The sequence below is a fragment of the Anguilla anguilla genome, chromosome 2 (genome assembly GCF_013347855.1).
Source record: "Anguilla anguilla isolate fAngAng1 chromosome 2, fAngAng1.pri, whole genome shotgun sequence".
Lineage (NCBI taxonomy): Eukaryota > Metazoa > Chordata > Actinopteri > Anguilliformes > Anguillidae > Anguilla > Anguilla anguilla.
Window position 1 is genome coordinate 66505467 of NC_049202.1, and position 17494 is coordinate 66522960.

A 17494-nucleotide genomic window follows, 5' to 3' on the forward strand; every position below is an offset into this window, starting at 1 on the left:
TACTAATGGTCATTTGTGTGCCTGTTTTACATTTCAGATCTTCAAATGCGACGAAAGTCTTATAAATAAAAAGGTGAACTGACTCATGAAGACGAAGAAAAAAAGACATGACTGAACAATGTTTGTTGATGGAGACCAAACTAGGAAAGAAAACAGAGCGAAACACAAAGGATAAAAAGAAGGGCACTTAAGAAGAATCAAAGTGGAGGCCAGAAAAATTGATCGCAACCATCTAAGTGTAATAAAGTATATAGTCAGAGGAAAAAGGACCAAAGACTTCCTTATTTATTTATATCCTATTATGGGACATCCAGCAAAAACTATTAAAACCAACATGCATACATTCAGTATTGAACATTCTTTTTAGAAATGGATGGGCTTCATGGATTTTTTTTTTTTCACCAAACAAGAATGTCATTTACCTAAACATGAGGACCTATGGCCCTGGATTAAAACCAAGCTTAACATTAATATCAAGTATTAATTGCACTGTAAAGTGTAGGGTGTACTGATGCTATATCTGACATATGAAGCTTGATTCCCCCTCTCCCCTTTGAAAAAATCTGAAAAATTGGATGCAATACCAGATTATTCGGGCTCAAGAATTGCAGTGACTGCCATATGGTCAGCATCCGCTCCTGCGATGATGTGAACCCTTGTCACAACTTCTGTTTTCATCCAAGAATTATTACAGCCACTGCTGCAACTCTCCTCTGTTGCTTCTGTGCCGTTGCTACTGTTGTAAACGTGATTTTAAATGCTCCTATAGTGCCAAACTGCTACAGCCATATTTTGATAATTTCAACATCTGCCTCTTCTGTGTCAGTGATTGTAAGAATTTATCCAGTGGCTGTAACAGCAGTCTCATTGTGTTTCCCCTTTAACTTTAATTCAAGTCATCGCTTCCACTTTTTTAAAGCTCTGATCTACTTGCCAGTCTTTTGCTTCTACAGCAAAGACTTCTGAAGTTGAGCTGTCACACATGTTCCATATTTACCTATAACAGTGATAGACTTTTCTTCTCTGGCATTCCAAGCGACCAGTTCCTGCAGTTTTGGATGCAGTGTAAAACAGACTAATTAAACTGCAGCAACGGAAGCGGTCTTACCCAGTCCTGCAAAATCCAAGATATATATACGTATTGTTTTATATTTTTGAGTTTTGAAAAGTCGTGTATATTTTTAAAATGCAGAATTTTCCTGACACCGCTGCTTCTCCAGCTCCCCACCGTGGGTTTTCTAGTGTGACTGGTGCACGGGGGAGGAATTCCTCTTATCCACTCCAGCCGTCAGAACTTCTGAGCTCTTCACGAATGCCAGACGAATATGCTGGTATGCAGCAGCAAAATCCTCAGACACAAAACCAACACCCATCCCTCCACACAAGCCAGGCAGCCCTCATGCGGGGTTATGAGGCTAGAAACCGAGGAAGGGGGGCTGAAGGAATCTTACAAGGTAACAGTAAACATGGCGGCAATGATAACAACCCATACCGAAAGGAAACAATGGATTATTATTTTTTGATGAGTAGCAAAGAAGGACAGAGAAGAGGAAGTCATGGATTTGGATATGGTGTAGGATTGGGGTTTCAAAATTTAGATGGACACGTGCCTCACCAGTACCGATCTAACAGACCTGCTTCAGGTACTGCTTCTGGTGTGTCACAATATCCGATGGACTATAGTGTTGCTGCCGGATCAACTGTCAATAGAAGCAGTAGTACTGGAACGTTTTCCCCCTCTCACCAATATAGTATGGCCCAGAGCCCTTCAGTAACAGGACCACCTGTGCGCCACCAACAAGCCCAGAATTACCCTTCCCATCAATCTCTACACCAAGAGCAGCACCAGAGAGGTTATCCCCTATCTGGACAAAGACTGCCTTCTCAGTTCTCCAACTGCCCTCCACCAAATGCAACAGCAGGGTCAGCAGGGAAGTATAATTCCTCCCCACAGAGATACTATAGTGGGGGAAATGGTGGAAAGTGTAAAATGAATAACACAGCCAGTGCCAATTCAAGTCCATGTTCCAATAGAAATTCAACCAACCCAGCCAGTACACGGGCATTTGAGGGGATGGGGCAGGGTTATCCCAGTTCAGATTATCCATATAATTCCAACCTCTCCCATTCACATCGCAACCACCCGCAGAATTTGGGACCAAGCTATGAGACTTCACACAAAATGCACCCCTCCATTTTGTTGAACCAACCAGGGCTTTCTTACCCTAAACATCTCCCATGTTCAACATCATCCTCCAAGTCTTCCACCTCTTCTACTATTCCATCTATACATCAGCTTTCTTCTCATGAAGTAACAAAATCCCCAATGCATACTCAAACCCAACAGCCTCATTTCCAACAAAACTTCAGTCCAATTTCTAACCCATCTCCAGCTGCCTCCCTAGTCCAGTCACCCAGCTGCAGCTCTTCTCCATCTCCACTGATGGGTATTTCAGACGGCCAGGGAAACTCCACTGCACCCCCTGCACACCAACCATCATATTCTCTTTCAAACCTCAGAAACAACCACAGTCATAATAGGCTGTTACAGGTAATGCCCCAGCATAGTCCCACACCAAATTCTAACAGCAGCAACAGTAGTTGTGGGAGCAGTGGGCATGTAAACACTACTAGTCTGAATTCAAGTCCAGGTGGTAATCATTCTGTTTTAACAAGAAGGGGAGTGGGGCAGAGGGGAAGCGATCAGTGTACATCATCTTCCCACTACGCAATTTCTCCACTTGAAAAACAAATCCTGGACCCTGGTACCAACAGTCTAAATGCTTTGACTTCACAGGTAGCCAATTTGCCTAATACAGTGCAGCATGTGCTACTCTCTGACTCTCTATTGCCAAACAACAAGGGCAAAGATAATGGACACCAGATACAGCCATCACTGCATTCTTCGCCCACAAGTCAGCAAAGGACTATAAGTAATAGTTCAACTAGAAGAGGAGAAGGTGGTAGAAAAATAGATAGTCTTGATATAAATTCTGAAGGTGGAACTGATGAGGAACACATGACTGAACTGTCTAGAGAGGCCCAAGTTGAATGTGACGAGCATCCTTTGGAAGGGGAAGATGAGACGGTGAGGCAATTGAGTGAAACTAACAGTGAGGATGGACTAACTGGTGGCATCCCTATGCATCAGAATCAAGCTAACTCCCTAGCTGAACATGATCGTCGGGGGTCTCCATCTTATGTGGATATGGAGGTATCCAAAAAACAGAAGAAAACACGGTCTTCCCAGAGTCTCTCTCAATTAAAAAGGACTGATTATAAAACATATGGTTCAATATCCCCCTCTTCCCTTTCTTCTCACATTCCATCTGAGGGCCCTAGTACAGTCCAAGTCCCTCCATGTCCCTCTCCTGCACCCTTTACTAGTCTGAAGTCCCCTGCACCATCACCGATCCTCACCTGTTCATCTCAGTTTAACTGTCTTGAAGAGCCTGAAGTTCCTGTTGTGATTCCTACAAATGAACTCAGAGGGAGAGAATGGAGAGAAGATAGTGATAAAACAAAGAAAAAAGAGAAAAGTGGTAAGTCTCAAAGAGAAGAGAGCCATGATATAATGGAAATGCAAACTAGGAGGAAAAATGAAGGTGAAATTCAGTGTCCGCTCTCCTTCAACAACCAAGAGGATAAAGGAGTAGAGAAAAAACAGGGAGTGCTTCTGGGTTCTGAGGAAACCCACATGGAAGGAGGGGTTGGGGTGATTGTTTCTACTCGTTCAGAGGTAATTCAGTCTGAAACCGTGTCTGAACAACCACAAGGTATATCTGCATCGCCACATGGACCAGATCTAACTAACAATCCAGGAATTCCAAACTATTGCCCTAACAGGGAGAACCACTCTTATAGTTCATTCAGGGATTCCAGCAGTCACAATGGAGAAGGTAAAATAAGTGTGCCTACTAAAGCTGCAACACATGGAGCAAAGCTGCCTGGTAGGCACGCTACATCCCCTCACCACCTCCAACCTGTTAGTCAAAAGTCCCCTTACAGATTCTCTGAGTCACTCCATGGGAGTTTGAACAATGACAGAGTTGGGCTGAGTGAAGATGGAATGGTAGCAAAATTAAATGACCAAGCTTACCAACAACCTCCACAACATATTGCAGGACTTCAAAAAAAGATAGAGACAGCTGAAGTTGAAGGTCAGAGTATGAGAAGCATAGCTTTAGAGTCTGGAAGGGGACCTGATAATCCTGTTCAACAACAAACATTTCCAAGTCTTTTGCAAGAAGTCTTGCAAGGTTACCACACAGAAAAACGCTATAGGTATCCTGAAAACTTAGCTCAACAGTCGCAAACCCGCAGTACTCCTCAATTTCAAAATATGCCTTATCAATACGCCCATTCCAGGCATCCTAACTCCATGACTGAAAGTGTCAGAAACCATTTTTTGTCTCAGAGTAGAATGAGTATGAATTGTCATATCCCTAATGAATCCTCCTCCCTAGGAAAGACCTGTTCAAATCAGAGGCGTGAAGGTGTGATTAACATGGACCAGGATACTGGTCGTTCCTGGTGTTCTGGGGGAGCTGGATCTAGGGAAATTCAATGGGGTTCTTTTGACAAGAGTAAAATGATAGATTCCCCAAATCATCAAGGAAATAGTATGCAGCAGTCTTCAGAACTTTCTCTACGGCCCCATTCAAAGAACAGTAACTCATCTGACTATGCCCGTCCTACCAGGAAACCCTCATCAAATGAATTGAACTCCACTTCTGCAGTGCAGCAGTTGCTGCTCAAAGAAGCTGCACCAGAAGAAGGGAATGAATCATCTGTGGGACAAGTTCAGCCTCATACACCATCATCATCACCATTGCCCTCTCTCTCATCCTTGGAGCGACGCTCAGTCATATGTGATCTTTCACCATCTCCTCTGACCACACCTGAAAGGGACAGATCTTCAGATAAAAGAGATAAAGTGAGTATTCTACCACAAATTGGGTCTTCCGGATCTTCTGTTATTCAGCAATCACTTTCTGCTTCAGTGTTAAATCAAGAGGACAGCCTCAGAGAAGAAAAGGTGTATAAAGCAATGTTGAGGGAGGAGGCACTGAAGATTATTAAGGAGGACCAAAATTCTAAAACGTGTAATTATAGTCATTCCTTCACTAAGGAAACTACTATTCAGCCTCAAAACAGAATGCAGCAACATTCTGGCCCTCACCAGTTGGACACGATTCCTGACCCTCCAAGGGCTTTTAGTGGAGGGAAGGGGAGTGTTAAAACTGGTAAAATGACGCCTGTCCAATCCCAACAAGCCCCACAACAACTCATACCCACCCATAATCCTCTGTCTTCACCACCATCATCAAGATTTCAAGTATACTTCCAAAGCTTAGATGAGTCAGGTCATCACTCTGCTGGTGTAGATGGTTTTGGATTGAGAGATTCAGGGGAGGGGACTGTCAAAATGAGTCCTCGGCACCACTACCAACTGTCACATCTCAATTTGCCTTCATCTCAACCAAAAATCTCCCAATCCACTAATAAATTGCAAATGTATCCCCACTCTCTCTCTCTCCAGCACTTACACAGCTTAAATGACAGACTTGACTGGGGCTCAAATAATAACCAGCCATCCTCTCAGGATTTAATGATGTCCCCTAATTCAAGCCGAAATCAACACAATGCAGGAATTAGATCCACAACTGATGTACTAGCTAATCCACAGCTACCACCTCATCAGGGCAGTTACTATGACGTCAAAATGTGGGGGCCATCAGTATCTGGAAGAGAGAACAAAGGGATAATGGAGGGAGATGTCTACCGAAGAAATGAACCTTGTACTTCTATTGGTCCCCCTGGGTCAGTTGCCTTGCCCTCAAAGCAACCAGTGGTCTCCAAAAATCTTGAATCAAGCCCATCAAGAATCGTTACAGAAGATGTTGTCAAATCATTTCACCCAATGTCTACACCTATCAAGCAATCTGATTGTAGCAGCATTAACAGTGGTAGTGGAAATAGTGGTAACTTGGGACCTCAGGGGAAAGCTAAAATGGGGGGTTCTGTGGACACAAACCCATTAATTATGAGAAGAAGGGTACGTTCTTTTATCTCCCCAATTCCTGCAAAAAGGCAGCATCAGGATGTATCCCAACAACAGCAGCAAAGAGGTGTTTCAAGTATGAATCCAACTCTTTTATCCAACTCTGACGTAAGACACAGTGTAGATACTGACTCATTCAGTCCAGATGTGCCTAATCACAAAACGGTCAGTTCCAATGCTTCTTTAGTGTCTCCTTCACCCTCTTTAGGAAAAATGGATGCTTTGCCACCTAGAAAGGGAAGGGGCTTGAAGCTGGAGGCAATAGTACAAAAAATTACACCCAGCATTAAACCAACAAGTGATGACAGTGAGAGTAATACTGATTCAACTTCAGATAATCTTTCCAGCTTGTCTCATACAGAAATGACATGCATCTCGGACCTAAAGGACCACAACGCCAGCGTTGGGGGAAATTTCTCAAGAATGGAAACTGGCAGTGGGAGTTGCTTACCGTACTTAAATGAAGGTATCTCATTGGAAGAAATGATGTCTTACAGGGGGGTTGAGGAGACGGGGCCTATGCCTCCCACTGCATATCAGTGTGACCCCCATCAGGACATACAGATTCTCAAATGTGATTTGACAGAAAAGCCAACCAGGGCAGCTGTTGGGGATTTGGAGTCTGTATTAGACTTTGGGATTGGGGTGCCAGGAGTTAAAAAGTCTGAAATAGACTCAGCAGGAGATGGGGAGAAAGATGAACTATCCCCTGATTTTACCCTATTAGGACCATTGCCCCCACCCCCTCCATTACCTCGTCCTGTACAAGCGTCTTCCCCTCCATCATCCTCTGCTTTGTCAGATATCCAACACTTCACTACAACTTATCAGCAACTAGAGACTCGTAGAGAACATTCAGCAGCTACTCTTCTGAGGCAAAAACTTGAAGAGAGTGAGATGTGTTTGGGGTTGGATGATTATTCTGGGAGGGACTACCTTGGGACTAAGTCACCCCACCACAACCAGAATCAAAGCAATTGCACATTATCCATTCCCCCACATAGCCAGCTTCATCAGCAGCACATATCTGCTGGGACCATTTCTTCAGTGACTGGCCAGTCACAGTATACCCAAATAAATCCCTCAGAGAATATGGTGCCTAAAGGATATTTTCCATCTGGGAAGAAAAGGGGACGACCAGTGGGTAGTGTGAATAAGCAAAAGCGTGTTCAAGGACAGTCACAAAATGTGTCCCTTAATGCCTCCCCTGTTGCTCAAATGCCTACACATGTTTCTGCTGCCACACCTCAGGCAGTAGTGCAAAGCATCAGCCCTACAATTCCTATAAATGAAACCAACTCTGAAGACAAAACCACCACGTCTCTTACTTCCCTTACTGTAACTCAGGCAGCAAAAGAGGAGATCGAGAGTGAAGAGAGAGAGCCAGAAATGGAATCAAAGCCTCGCAAACAAAGAGGAAGAAAGAAGGAACATGTGACTGGAGCAGATGAAGTGGTGATCATGCCGACACAGAGGAGAAGGGTTGTAGATGTGTCTGAAGAAGAGGTAAAATCGGCAGGAATAAGAGGAAACATGAGTCCTAGTGGTGTTTTTCCTACTTGCAGGAAGCCAGTTTTTGCTCCATACGTTCATGTAGAAAAAAAGTTTGAGGAGGTGGGAAATGTATGCACCATTGTGAATGCTGAAGATGAAAAGAAGAAGGGAGAGAATGGAGAAGAGAGGGGAGGAAGGTTGGCAGGAAAAGAAGTGGGAGGAGTGTCTGTTGCCCCTGTAATTTCAACACTGACCTCTCAGTTGACTAGGAAAGATGTAGAAAGGGTGAGGGTAAAAGAGAAGAGAGGCGCAGAAAGGTTAAATGCTTCCCACATTCATTCTAGTCCAACAGAGAAGGTACTTCCTTCCTCAGAATATGTTATTTCAGGATCGGTGATGTCTGAGATTGATACCTATGGTCATCTTCTCTGCTGCTTGTGCAAAAAATGGGCTAACTACAAAGATCTTGGTGACCTCTACGGACCTTACTATCCTCCTGAGTATGCCACAAGGTTTCCTAGGACTCCCTCTGTAATCAGGCAGAGCCTTGGGGGAACCAGTGTCGGCACTGTGGGAGCATTGGCAGGAGCAGCTGAATTTGAATCAGCAAAACAGGAGATTACACCAGTAGCATTCCAAACCTACGAGCCTATCACAGACCCCGGCTTCACAGGAAATCAAGCCACAGACTCACTGGCTGCGACATCAACGGACACAGAAGGTGCTGTGAGTGCTGAGGATAGACATAGTCACTGTAGCAACACCAACGAAGGAAATGAAGATTGGGATCTGACACAAAAACTGACATCCACTGGTGAGGTGTTGAAACAGGAAGAGCAACCAAATGAAGTCTCACAAATGCTACAAAGCGAACAGCACATAGAGAACACACAGAAAAGACCACAACACAGAAAACTTACTTCTCATCCAAGATTTAAAAGGCGACACAAATCCAGTGAAGATTTACCCAAAACTGGACCCACCAACAGCAAAGCCTTACTGCCTTTTCAGCCTCCTCCACCTCTACCACTTCCTAGCCAAGATTTCTCTGATCCTTCAGCACCATTGTCCCTGCTTCCTCAGGTTCCCCTGGACCCAGATGAATTGTGGGTACACGAGGGATGTATAATCTGGGCCAGTGGGGTGTATCTCGTCAATGGAAGGCTCTATGGTGTGCAAGAGGCACTAGATGGTGCCAGAGATACTGTGAGTTTATATTTCTTTTTTTAAAATTATTTTCTATGTTGTACTTATGTTGTACTTCATAAATGAAATGTATTTAATTTCATTTTCAGTTTTTCCAGTATCTGACCTATTTGTGTTTACAGTACTTTCATGTTCTACAATTGTGTACTTTTTGCAGTTAGTCAGCCTGAAAAGTTAACAAAATGTTTTCTGTTTTGATCTATAGTCAATCTGTTTTGACTATAGATTACATTGTATATATCAATTGTCCCTCTGTAGCTCCTCTTTTCATTTACTTTACCAGTAACTGCTGTACTTTTCCGTTTGAACCTTGTTGCATCCAGTTTGTCAGGTTGTATTTTAACTGTCACCACTGTCTTCACTAGAGCTGCTCCCATTGTATGGCAATGGGTTCAACCCTCGGCTGCTACAGTAAAGGCTGCACACTAAGCTACCATTATTTGTGTGCTACGGAGGCAGGTCGGTATTTTTATATACATTTGTTCCAGCTACTTGTAACCATGTTTGTATGTCAAGCATAAATATGTATGAGTCTTTTACTTTATTTATATAAATTTATATGATTATCTATTTAAATTATACTGTCTCTCTCCCAGGCTGTGCTCTGAATGAAGACAACTTTTCACTGCGGTGTCCAAAGCACAAGGTAAGGACAGAGATGCATCTCGAATGAATCTTCTGGCGAACTATCTTTTGTCTTTGTCTACTCTGCTTATTCAGACACTACCCCTGAAGAAATGATTGAAGTTTTAAAATTAAACACACTTTTGCCATTGCTCATTATTCAGGTTTTTTTTTTTTTTTTTTTTTGCTAAGTTGTCTGTCTTCCTCTTTGGAATATCACCTAGTTCCCTCAGAACCATCGGCCAGTGAAGCCTGTGTATCCAGAGCAATCAGAGAGAGGCTGAGGAAGAGAAATAATTCAACACTGAAGAGACTGGACTGGTGAGTGCAGTGATCAGAAGGGGGAGTGCTTTTGTCACAGAAGAATGGTAACCACTGCGATGGTGTAAAGAAAGTAAGGAATGCACACTCAGGTTTGATGAGGTGCCGACTATAGTGTAAAATGAAACAGCAAGAAACTGATGTGCTATGCTGACCAAATACATGTTGACATTACTTAGCTTTATTGGGGTATGTTGGAGGCAAGTTAGGGTACAATGTTAGTTATGTACAATACACCGTTAGGTGAGAGGAGTGGGGGACTAGTTCAACCATGCATTCCACTGTAATGGCGCCTTTTGCTCTTTCAGAATAATTGACATTATGTGTGAAAATGTGTGGTTTGACTGTAAATTTTGGTTTGCTTTTAAAATGTGAATGCTGTGGCCGGAAGTTTGACTTTCATGTGTTTATTCTGCTTCTGTTCTGTCCCTTTGCTGGTTGATCGGAAGACTGCACATCGGAGGGACATTAAAACCAATGAGGGGAATCAAGACAACAAACTTCTATGAGCGAGAAATTATGACAGCCTGGAACAAGATAAGGGGAATATTTTTTAATAAAAGACCATTTTCTGAAGAATGGGGGGGGGGGGAGTGCTAATGCAAAAGAAATTCCAGAATAATGTCATCATCAATGTAAGAACAAATGATGAAAAATGGATAAAGATCTAAGGAACTGAGAAGACTGAATGAGATTGGGGCAGAAAGCAAACACTCGGAAAAAGAGAAACGTTCAAGTTTCAACTCCCTTTCAAAACAAAACAGAAAACAATTTTTGTGAAATCTGTAGAAAAAAAAAACTGTTGGACTGTTCCACCTTTTCATCATGACTACCATTTCATTTATCTTTCAAACCCAAACACTACACATATAAGTGGAGCAGAGGGAGTTGGGAATGAGTGTGGATAAGGACTGCCAGAGCATGAAGAAGGGAAAGTAGTTGAGCAGTAAAACAGAAGAGGAGCAGTATATTATTACTTTGATTCTCATCATTTAATTTCCATTGGTATCGTTTCCATTTTCAAGATTATCATCATGGTCTACTTAATTCTGACTGGGTGCTTCTCAGTTTTAAATGAATTAGTAAACTGAGATTGATTGACTACTTTTTCCCCTAATGTTACTTGTTACAAAATAATGCACCACAATTCAGTTGTCTTAGTGGCCTCTGAGATTAATATTGCCTTGGAAGATGCTGGCTTGTTGCCTATTTGAATTGTGTGTGCGTGTGTGTGTGTGCGTGTGTGTGCGTGCGCGTGCATGTGCGTGTGCGAGACTCTACCTGGATGTCCATGATCCTTTCAAAGGTTCTCCTGTTTTCATTCTGGAGTTTTTACAAAGCAGACAGAACAGAACATTTTTACGGAGAATTGCTCTCAGATCAGATGAGTGATGTAATTTTTGAGAAAGAGGATAGAGGGAATAATGTAACTGTACCCACATACTGTATTGACCCTAATGGGTATCTCAACTGACAAGAGTAAATGGGCTAAAGATCAAGTCAAACGAAAAGTCTTTTTTTTGCAGTAACGTGGTTCAATAGACAAAGAGACAACAACCTGTGAGTGTGAGAAAAGCATTCAACCATCTTACAGAAACATCAGTATAAACTCAAGTGTACGTTGATCTGTATTATTATAGTCATTATTTCTATTGTTTTTTTATTCTGGTTAAAAAAAGTGACAATATCAAAATGTTGTATTGGAACTGCCTTGTAAATATGTACATGGATTATAAAAATGACCAAAATGGGGGAAAATGCATGTGATCAATGTCTTTACTATGGACCACTTTTGTCTTTAAGCTGTGTTTAGTTACAATATGAATATATTATATTAATTTGTTTATTCTATTTAGTGTATATCCATGCCTCAGTGTCTGACATTTTCTGTGTGTCGTCATTGAGGCTACCAGTTTTTTTTCTTTTCTTTTCTTTTTACTTTTCACAACACATTCACTTTGAGGAAGTTAGTTGTTTCTGGGGAAAAAAATAAAAGAAAAAAGAGGAACAGTGTGAGGGTGTACTTGAGAGAAGAAAACGTTATAGAGCGGTGCGCACCACTTCCGAATTCACTCAAGTTAAACAAGTTAAAATCCCCGATGCACAGTGACAAGGGGTTTTTGTATGGAACCAGAAACATCTACTTTTTCTTTTATACACATTACTTATTAGCAATATGGGATGGCTGCTGGCTGCAGTGTGTGGCCTAATGTGTTTTGGATTTCTGATTGAAGGTAAGATTATTAAACTACCCGCATTATGAATCCAGATACACACCATTTCCGTCACTTTATTGCGAGTTTGCTAATATGTCAGTCTTAAAGTAATCATTATTTCTTCTCATATAAGCTGTAATATTAAGAAAAATAATGCAGTGTTTCCTTTGTTATATGCTGTGCATATGGTATCCCCCATCTTCCTTAGAATATGTTAGCATAGCATGGTATGCATGAAACTATCATCTTTTCTCACCTTCAAGGTCAGTTTAAAAACAACATTAGCCTGTTAGCTACAAATAGACATGATGCATAGTTACACCTGAAGTTGTCCTTGACTTGTTTTATTGATTTTCAAGATTATCACCCATTCGTAACTGATTAAGTCTGTTATAGCCTTACTTCTGTGGACCTCACACAAAGTCTTTTAAACGCAATGAACAGATTACTTTGAATTGTGTAAATTTAAACTACCAGATCATTATTTTTTGTTGTTGGAACTAAAATACTTTAATGTGAAGTGTATCAACCTGTTTGTTGTTAAATTAAGCGGGGAAGTATCTTCTGCTAATCAGCTATCCATCTTTAAGTTGATATATTTGTTAATCATACTAAACAAACAAAAGCCAATTGAAGATGATTATCGAATACGTCCATGTGCTCAGAGTCCCTAATATTAACTCACCAGCAGCAACTGTTACATAATTACGTCTGTCTGTATGTAATGCCTTTTCGTTTATTTTAAATCTTCCTTATTATTCGCAGCCGAACTCTCAGTCACCGTCCAGCATCCAATCAGAGTGGCTCTGGCTGGAGAAACACTTCCACTTACGTTTTCTGTGACAGTGCCGAAGAACCAAAGCTCAGACAAATTTGTCTGCTGTCGTGATATCGACAATAAAGTGTTATACACTTCTTCCATCTCAGAAACAAAAACGATTTCGTGGAACCTGACTGTTTCCAATAGAGCAGATTCGGGAGAATACAGCTGTGAGTACAAGAAGATAAGAGCCTACTGGATTGTCCTAGTGAGAGGTGAGGACCTGGAAACTGTAATGAAGGGATGGGGTAGTGAAATTAACTTCCAGTAAGCTGGTTTGAATCATTTCCTTTGTACTTCTCAACAGTATGTTTATTCCCTAACAATACACATACTTTAAAAATGTATTTTAGACTACAGAGCTGTTCCCTTTCAATGAAGGAATCCGTAAGAAATCTGAAGGCATTGCCAGGAAGCACATAAAAGATTATGCATTATGTATACAAAAATGCTATAACGTGCCCTTATGCAAGATAACTAATGTTCATAAATTGAGAAATGAGGCACATCAAGTACAGGTTTAAAACAACAATACATCATCTTGAAATCAGTCTTTTAACCTTTCTGTTACATGCATGTATTGATCACTATATAATAGCATTACAATCATTTAATATGAAATATATGCATATTTTGTCTAAAGAGTGCCTCCTGTTTATCACTAAACTAAACATTAAACTGTAAGCACATACAGTACCTTCAGAAGGTATTAATGCCCTTTGTATTTCATCCTGTTACAACTTAAGATTTTAATGCATTGAAATTTCCCCTCCTTCGCCAACACAATAAATGAAACACATTTATGAAAGACATTTCACAAAAATATTCAACCCCAGAGTCAATACTTTGCACATAGGCCTTGGGTATGTGTGCATGGGATTTGCCCATTCAAATTACCCCCCCCCCCAAAAAAAAAATGGACAACAATTTTCATTTCATATCACAGATTTAATGGGATCCAAGTCTGGGCTTTGGCTGTGCCATTCCAGAATATTGACCTTCTCATTTTTAAACATGTGCTTTGGGTCATTGTTGACCTGTTGGAACATGCATCTTTATCCTAAAGCGAATATCTTTTGCCAACTAAAACAAGTTCCCATTTGCCTGCATTTGGCTCTGTCCATCTTGCCCCTGATGACTACAAGCTTCCCAGTCCCTCCTGCTGAAGAGCAACCCCGTAGAAAAATGCTGCTACCACCATGCTTGACAATAGCGATGGTGTTACCTGGGTGGCAGGCTGTGCTTGCTTTCTGCTAAATATAGTATTTTGCTTTCAGGCCAAAGAGGTCACCTTTAGTCTCATCAGACAGCAAGATCTTCCAGTACATCTCAGCTGTCACACAGCTCCTGGCAAGCTCCGTGTCTGACTTAATGTTGGCCTTTCTCAGAACTGGCTTCTTTTTAGCCACTCTTCCAAAGAGGCCAAATCTGTGTAGTGCAGAAAAGATTGTTGACCTCCGGACTGTTTCTTCAGTTTCAGCCAATGAGCACTGAAACGTTCAGCTGGACTTTTGTTTACTTATCACAATTATCCATCTTGTCCAGTTGTTCAGATTGGTAGGATGGTCTAGTCTTGGTAACATCTGGGTTGTGCCACATTTAATAATTTAATAATAACGGTGGTCCTAGGAAGGTTCAAAGATTTGTCAGACTTATGATCTTCTCTAGCTTTTTACCTCCTTACAACTTCATCTGAAATTTCCACAGGCAGTTCCTTGGTCTTCATGACAGCTTAAATAATCAATGTTGGGAGACCTTGTCATAACGTATTACAAAAGTTCTTTTCAGGTTTTTATTTTTAATATAATTCCAAAGACCTCAAATGCTTTCATTTAGACATTACAGAGAGCTACATATGTGGCAAAAATGTCATTTAAATTTAATTTTAATTTTGACTTTGCAACACAACAAAATGAGAAATAATTAAAATGGGGTGAAAATATTCTGAAGGCACTGTAGACCTGGACCAATCTCTCTAAGGTCCTGCTCTGATTCAAAACTGAAGTAGAGAAGACAAATGGAAGAAAGTGGTTAAGATTGCTCAGTCTTGTGACGCAATTGAGCAACAGGAAAATGCAGTGGGAGAATGATAATGTAATGCATGTATTTCTGCACTGGTGTGTTAAATGCGACTTCCCTAAAGCACCTAATAAAATTTGCTCACAGGTCTTACATCAGAATATGTTTTCTCTGCTGTGCAGTATAGATAAAAAACACATACTCTTTCAATCTCTTTCCTAGAGGTGGGATATAGGGAGTCAGACTCAAGAACTGATGCACTTCTCCTCCTGAATGTGGTTCTGAGTGTGGGACTTTTCCTCTTCAGTTTCACTGGGTCCATAATCCTTCTTAAGGACTACAGGGTGAGTATGGAGAAATGGGGTTATATAATCCAGGGGTGACTTTTCTGCAAAAATAAATAAAGAAATAAATAATGAAAAAGTTTTTAATAATTATTATAATAATAATTATAATAATAATAATTATAATATTATACTCTACATTGTGATTTGAGTAGCAATTTTACACAAATTAGTCAATTGTTTTGATAAAGCATGAAGTCTTTCAGTTGTTTTCTTATTACAAATTTCAGGTAATCTTACTGTCATTAACATAATGTTTTCTTTTAGAAACAGCTCAAACTGGGGGATGAGAGAACAGAAGAAGGGGGAGGAGGAGGGGAAGGGGAAGGGGAAGGGGAAGGGGAAGGAGTGACTGAAGAGGGAGATGAAGATGCCACAAACTCTGTATACACAGTGAGCCCCTCTCTCTTTCCTTTTTGGTTTCCAGCTGTTCTACATGCTGTACTTGTCTTTGTATCTGGCCTAATTTCATTAGCATAATGTGTAGCTTGCCAGTGGACAGCAGTGTGAGCACTAAAACCTATTCTTGAATTCTAATTTTTTAATTATATCTACAACGGCCACAATAAATCAAAATGTTATTTAAAAAAGGATAACTTCAAAAATAATCTTTAAAAAGTATTATTTGTGAAAGAAAATCACAAAATATTCTCTGGCCCCCATCCCACCACCACCATCACCACTACACACACCTCCATCTCTCCCTCTCTATTTCTGTTACTTTTTCCATCAGTAGTTGCTGGCTTACTGACTCAGGATTCCATCATGGCAGTGGTTTAGATTTTGTCACAGTTCTCAGCGACTGATCTCTCTCTCTCTCTCTCTCTCTCTCTCTCTCTCTCTCAGGCTCTTGAACATGGGACTTCCTCAATTTACAATGTGCTAGACCCATCAGCAAAAGACAGCAGCCAAAAACGTGTGCAGCAGCAAGAGACGAATAAACCATGCGTGGTTAGTTCATTTTTTATATACTTTAAGTTGTCAGAGATAATAGTGACACCTGCTCTGCAAACACACACATTTTCATGAGTTTCTCCATTCTGCTCTCTGTTAAACTGAAGAACACAAAGCAATCCATGAGCAAACTGTTCTATTAAATATGACATTCTATTTGGTTTTCGATATTGTTTCAGTTATGAAAGACCAACTCACTTCCTTTTTTTTTTTGCTTTTTTAGACTCAGAACTCACAGAAGGAAGACGGAATATTTGAATCTGTCTATGAAAATTTTTGATGCACTCTTTCTTTGACTCTTTCTTTTCACTCACTTTCTTTCTTTCTAGTTTCTTCTTTTCTTGCTCTCTCTCCTGTTCATCTTCGCTTTCATTGCTGCAATATGTCCCTACTTCAAAAAAAAAAAAAATACATGTTTACAAATCTCTACTTTGGTGGCAAGAGTGCTTCATTGCTCAGCAGATATCTTCTATCTGGCCTCCCCAGAGAATGTGTTTCATTAAGACTTCCTAAAGAGAGACAATCTAACAATTCCATGTAGACCAACAATATTAAAGCATGAAGCAATCACTTATATTTCAAACTGAAATGTACTATTTGAGAAGGTTTTTCTTATGTTTTTACTATATATATCATAATATTAAGCTTTTAATGGTCTTAACAACAAATTGTTGGTCAGAAAATTAGCAAGGATTAAACAAATGCACTCCTGAGACCTCCTGTGCCACCATTTGCTCGTTTACTTTAGCTGCAGTGAACTGTTTGGGGGAAAGCTAGAAACAGGGAAATTCACTTATAAAGTATACAAATTAACATAATGTCAAATAAGAGTTATGTTTTGTATTTGGTTGCATATCATTTGCATGCCATGACTTCCTGATGTCTGTGACCTGTCAACATCATCAGAGTCTGGATATCTTATTTTCAGGTGGTCCTACATGCGATACAAAAACTCTTTGCATTTGAATGGATCTCTATGGGAATTGGGGAGTGGGACTAGATTCAGCTGTAAATTATGCTGATACAGTATGGACCAGGACGGAGTGCAGCACGGTGGGTAAGGAACTGGGCCTGTAACCGAAAGGTCACAGGTTCGATTCCCGGGTAGGACACTGCCGTTGTACCCTTGAGCAAGGTACTTAACCGAAATTGCTTCAGTATATATCCAGCTGTATAAATGGATACAATGTAAAATACTATGTAAAAAAAAGTTGTGTAAGTCGCTCTGGATAAGAGCGTCTGCTAAACGCCTGTAATGTAATGGACCACATTTGTTGGCTAAATGGCTTTAAGTCATCAAGGGTCCAAGGTATCAAATGAGCCTCAAACCAACGTGGTGCTGCCAGATATACAGTAGATACTACAAGCATTGTCTCTCCTGATTAATTTTCCTGTTGAACTCAATGAAAAAAAATAGACAATCAACACATTT

At 40.7% G+C, this 17494-nt stretch overlaps 1 protein-coding gene across 3 annotated transcripts in view; it reads left to right on the top strand.

The window, feature by feature from the left end:
• The window catches only part of LOC118220295, a 25706-nt gene extending 9070 nt beyond the window's left edge, over positions 1–16636 (top strand). Inside the window, exons 2-11 of one of the 3 annotated variants that reach the window (XR_004763936.1) lie at positions 38–8764; positions 9130–9223; positions 9361–9410; positions 9613–9709; positions 10159–11943; positions 12691–12960; positions 14987–15108; positions 15376–15501; positions 15955–16059; positions 16286–16491. Coding sequence is in view for 1 of the 3 variants with exons in the window: in XM_035404100.1 (XP_035259991.1) it covers positions 11886–11943; positions 12691–12960; positions 14987–15108; positions 15382–15501; positions 15955–16059; positions 16286–16342 (732 nt within the window). In the remaining 2 variants the exon portion in view is untranslated. Of the gene's footprint in view, positions 1–37; positions 8765–9129; positions 9224–9360; positions 9411–9612; positions 9710–10158; positions 11944–12690; positions 12961–14986; positions 15109–15375; positions 15502–15954; positions 16060–16285 lie in introns of those variants that run through there. The other 2 variants (XR_004763937.1, XM_035404100.1) reach the window with 2 other exon arrangements.
• Positions 16637–17494: the final 858 nt, after the last annotated feature.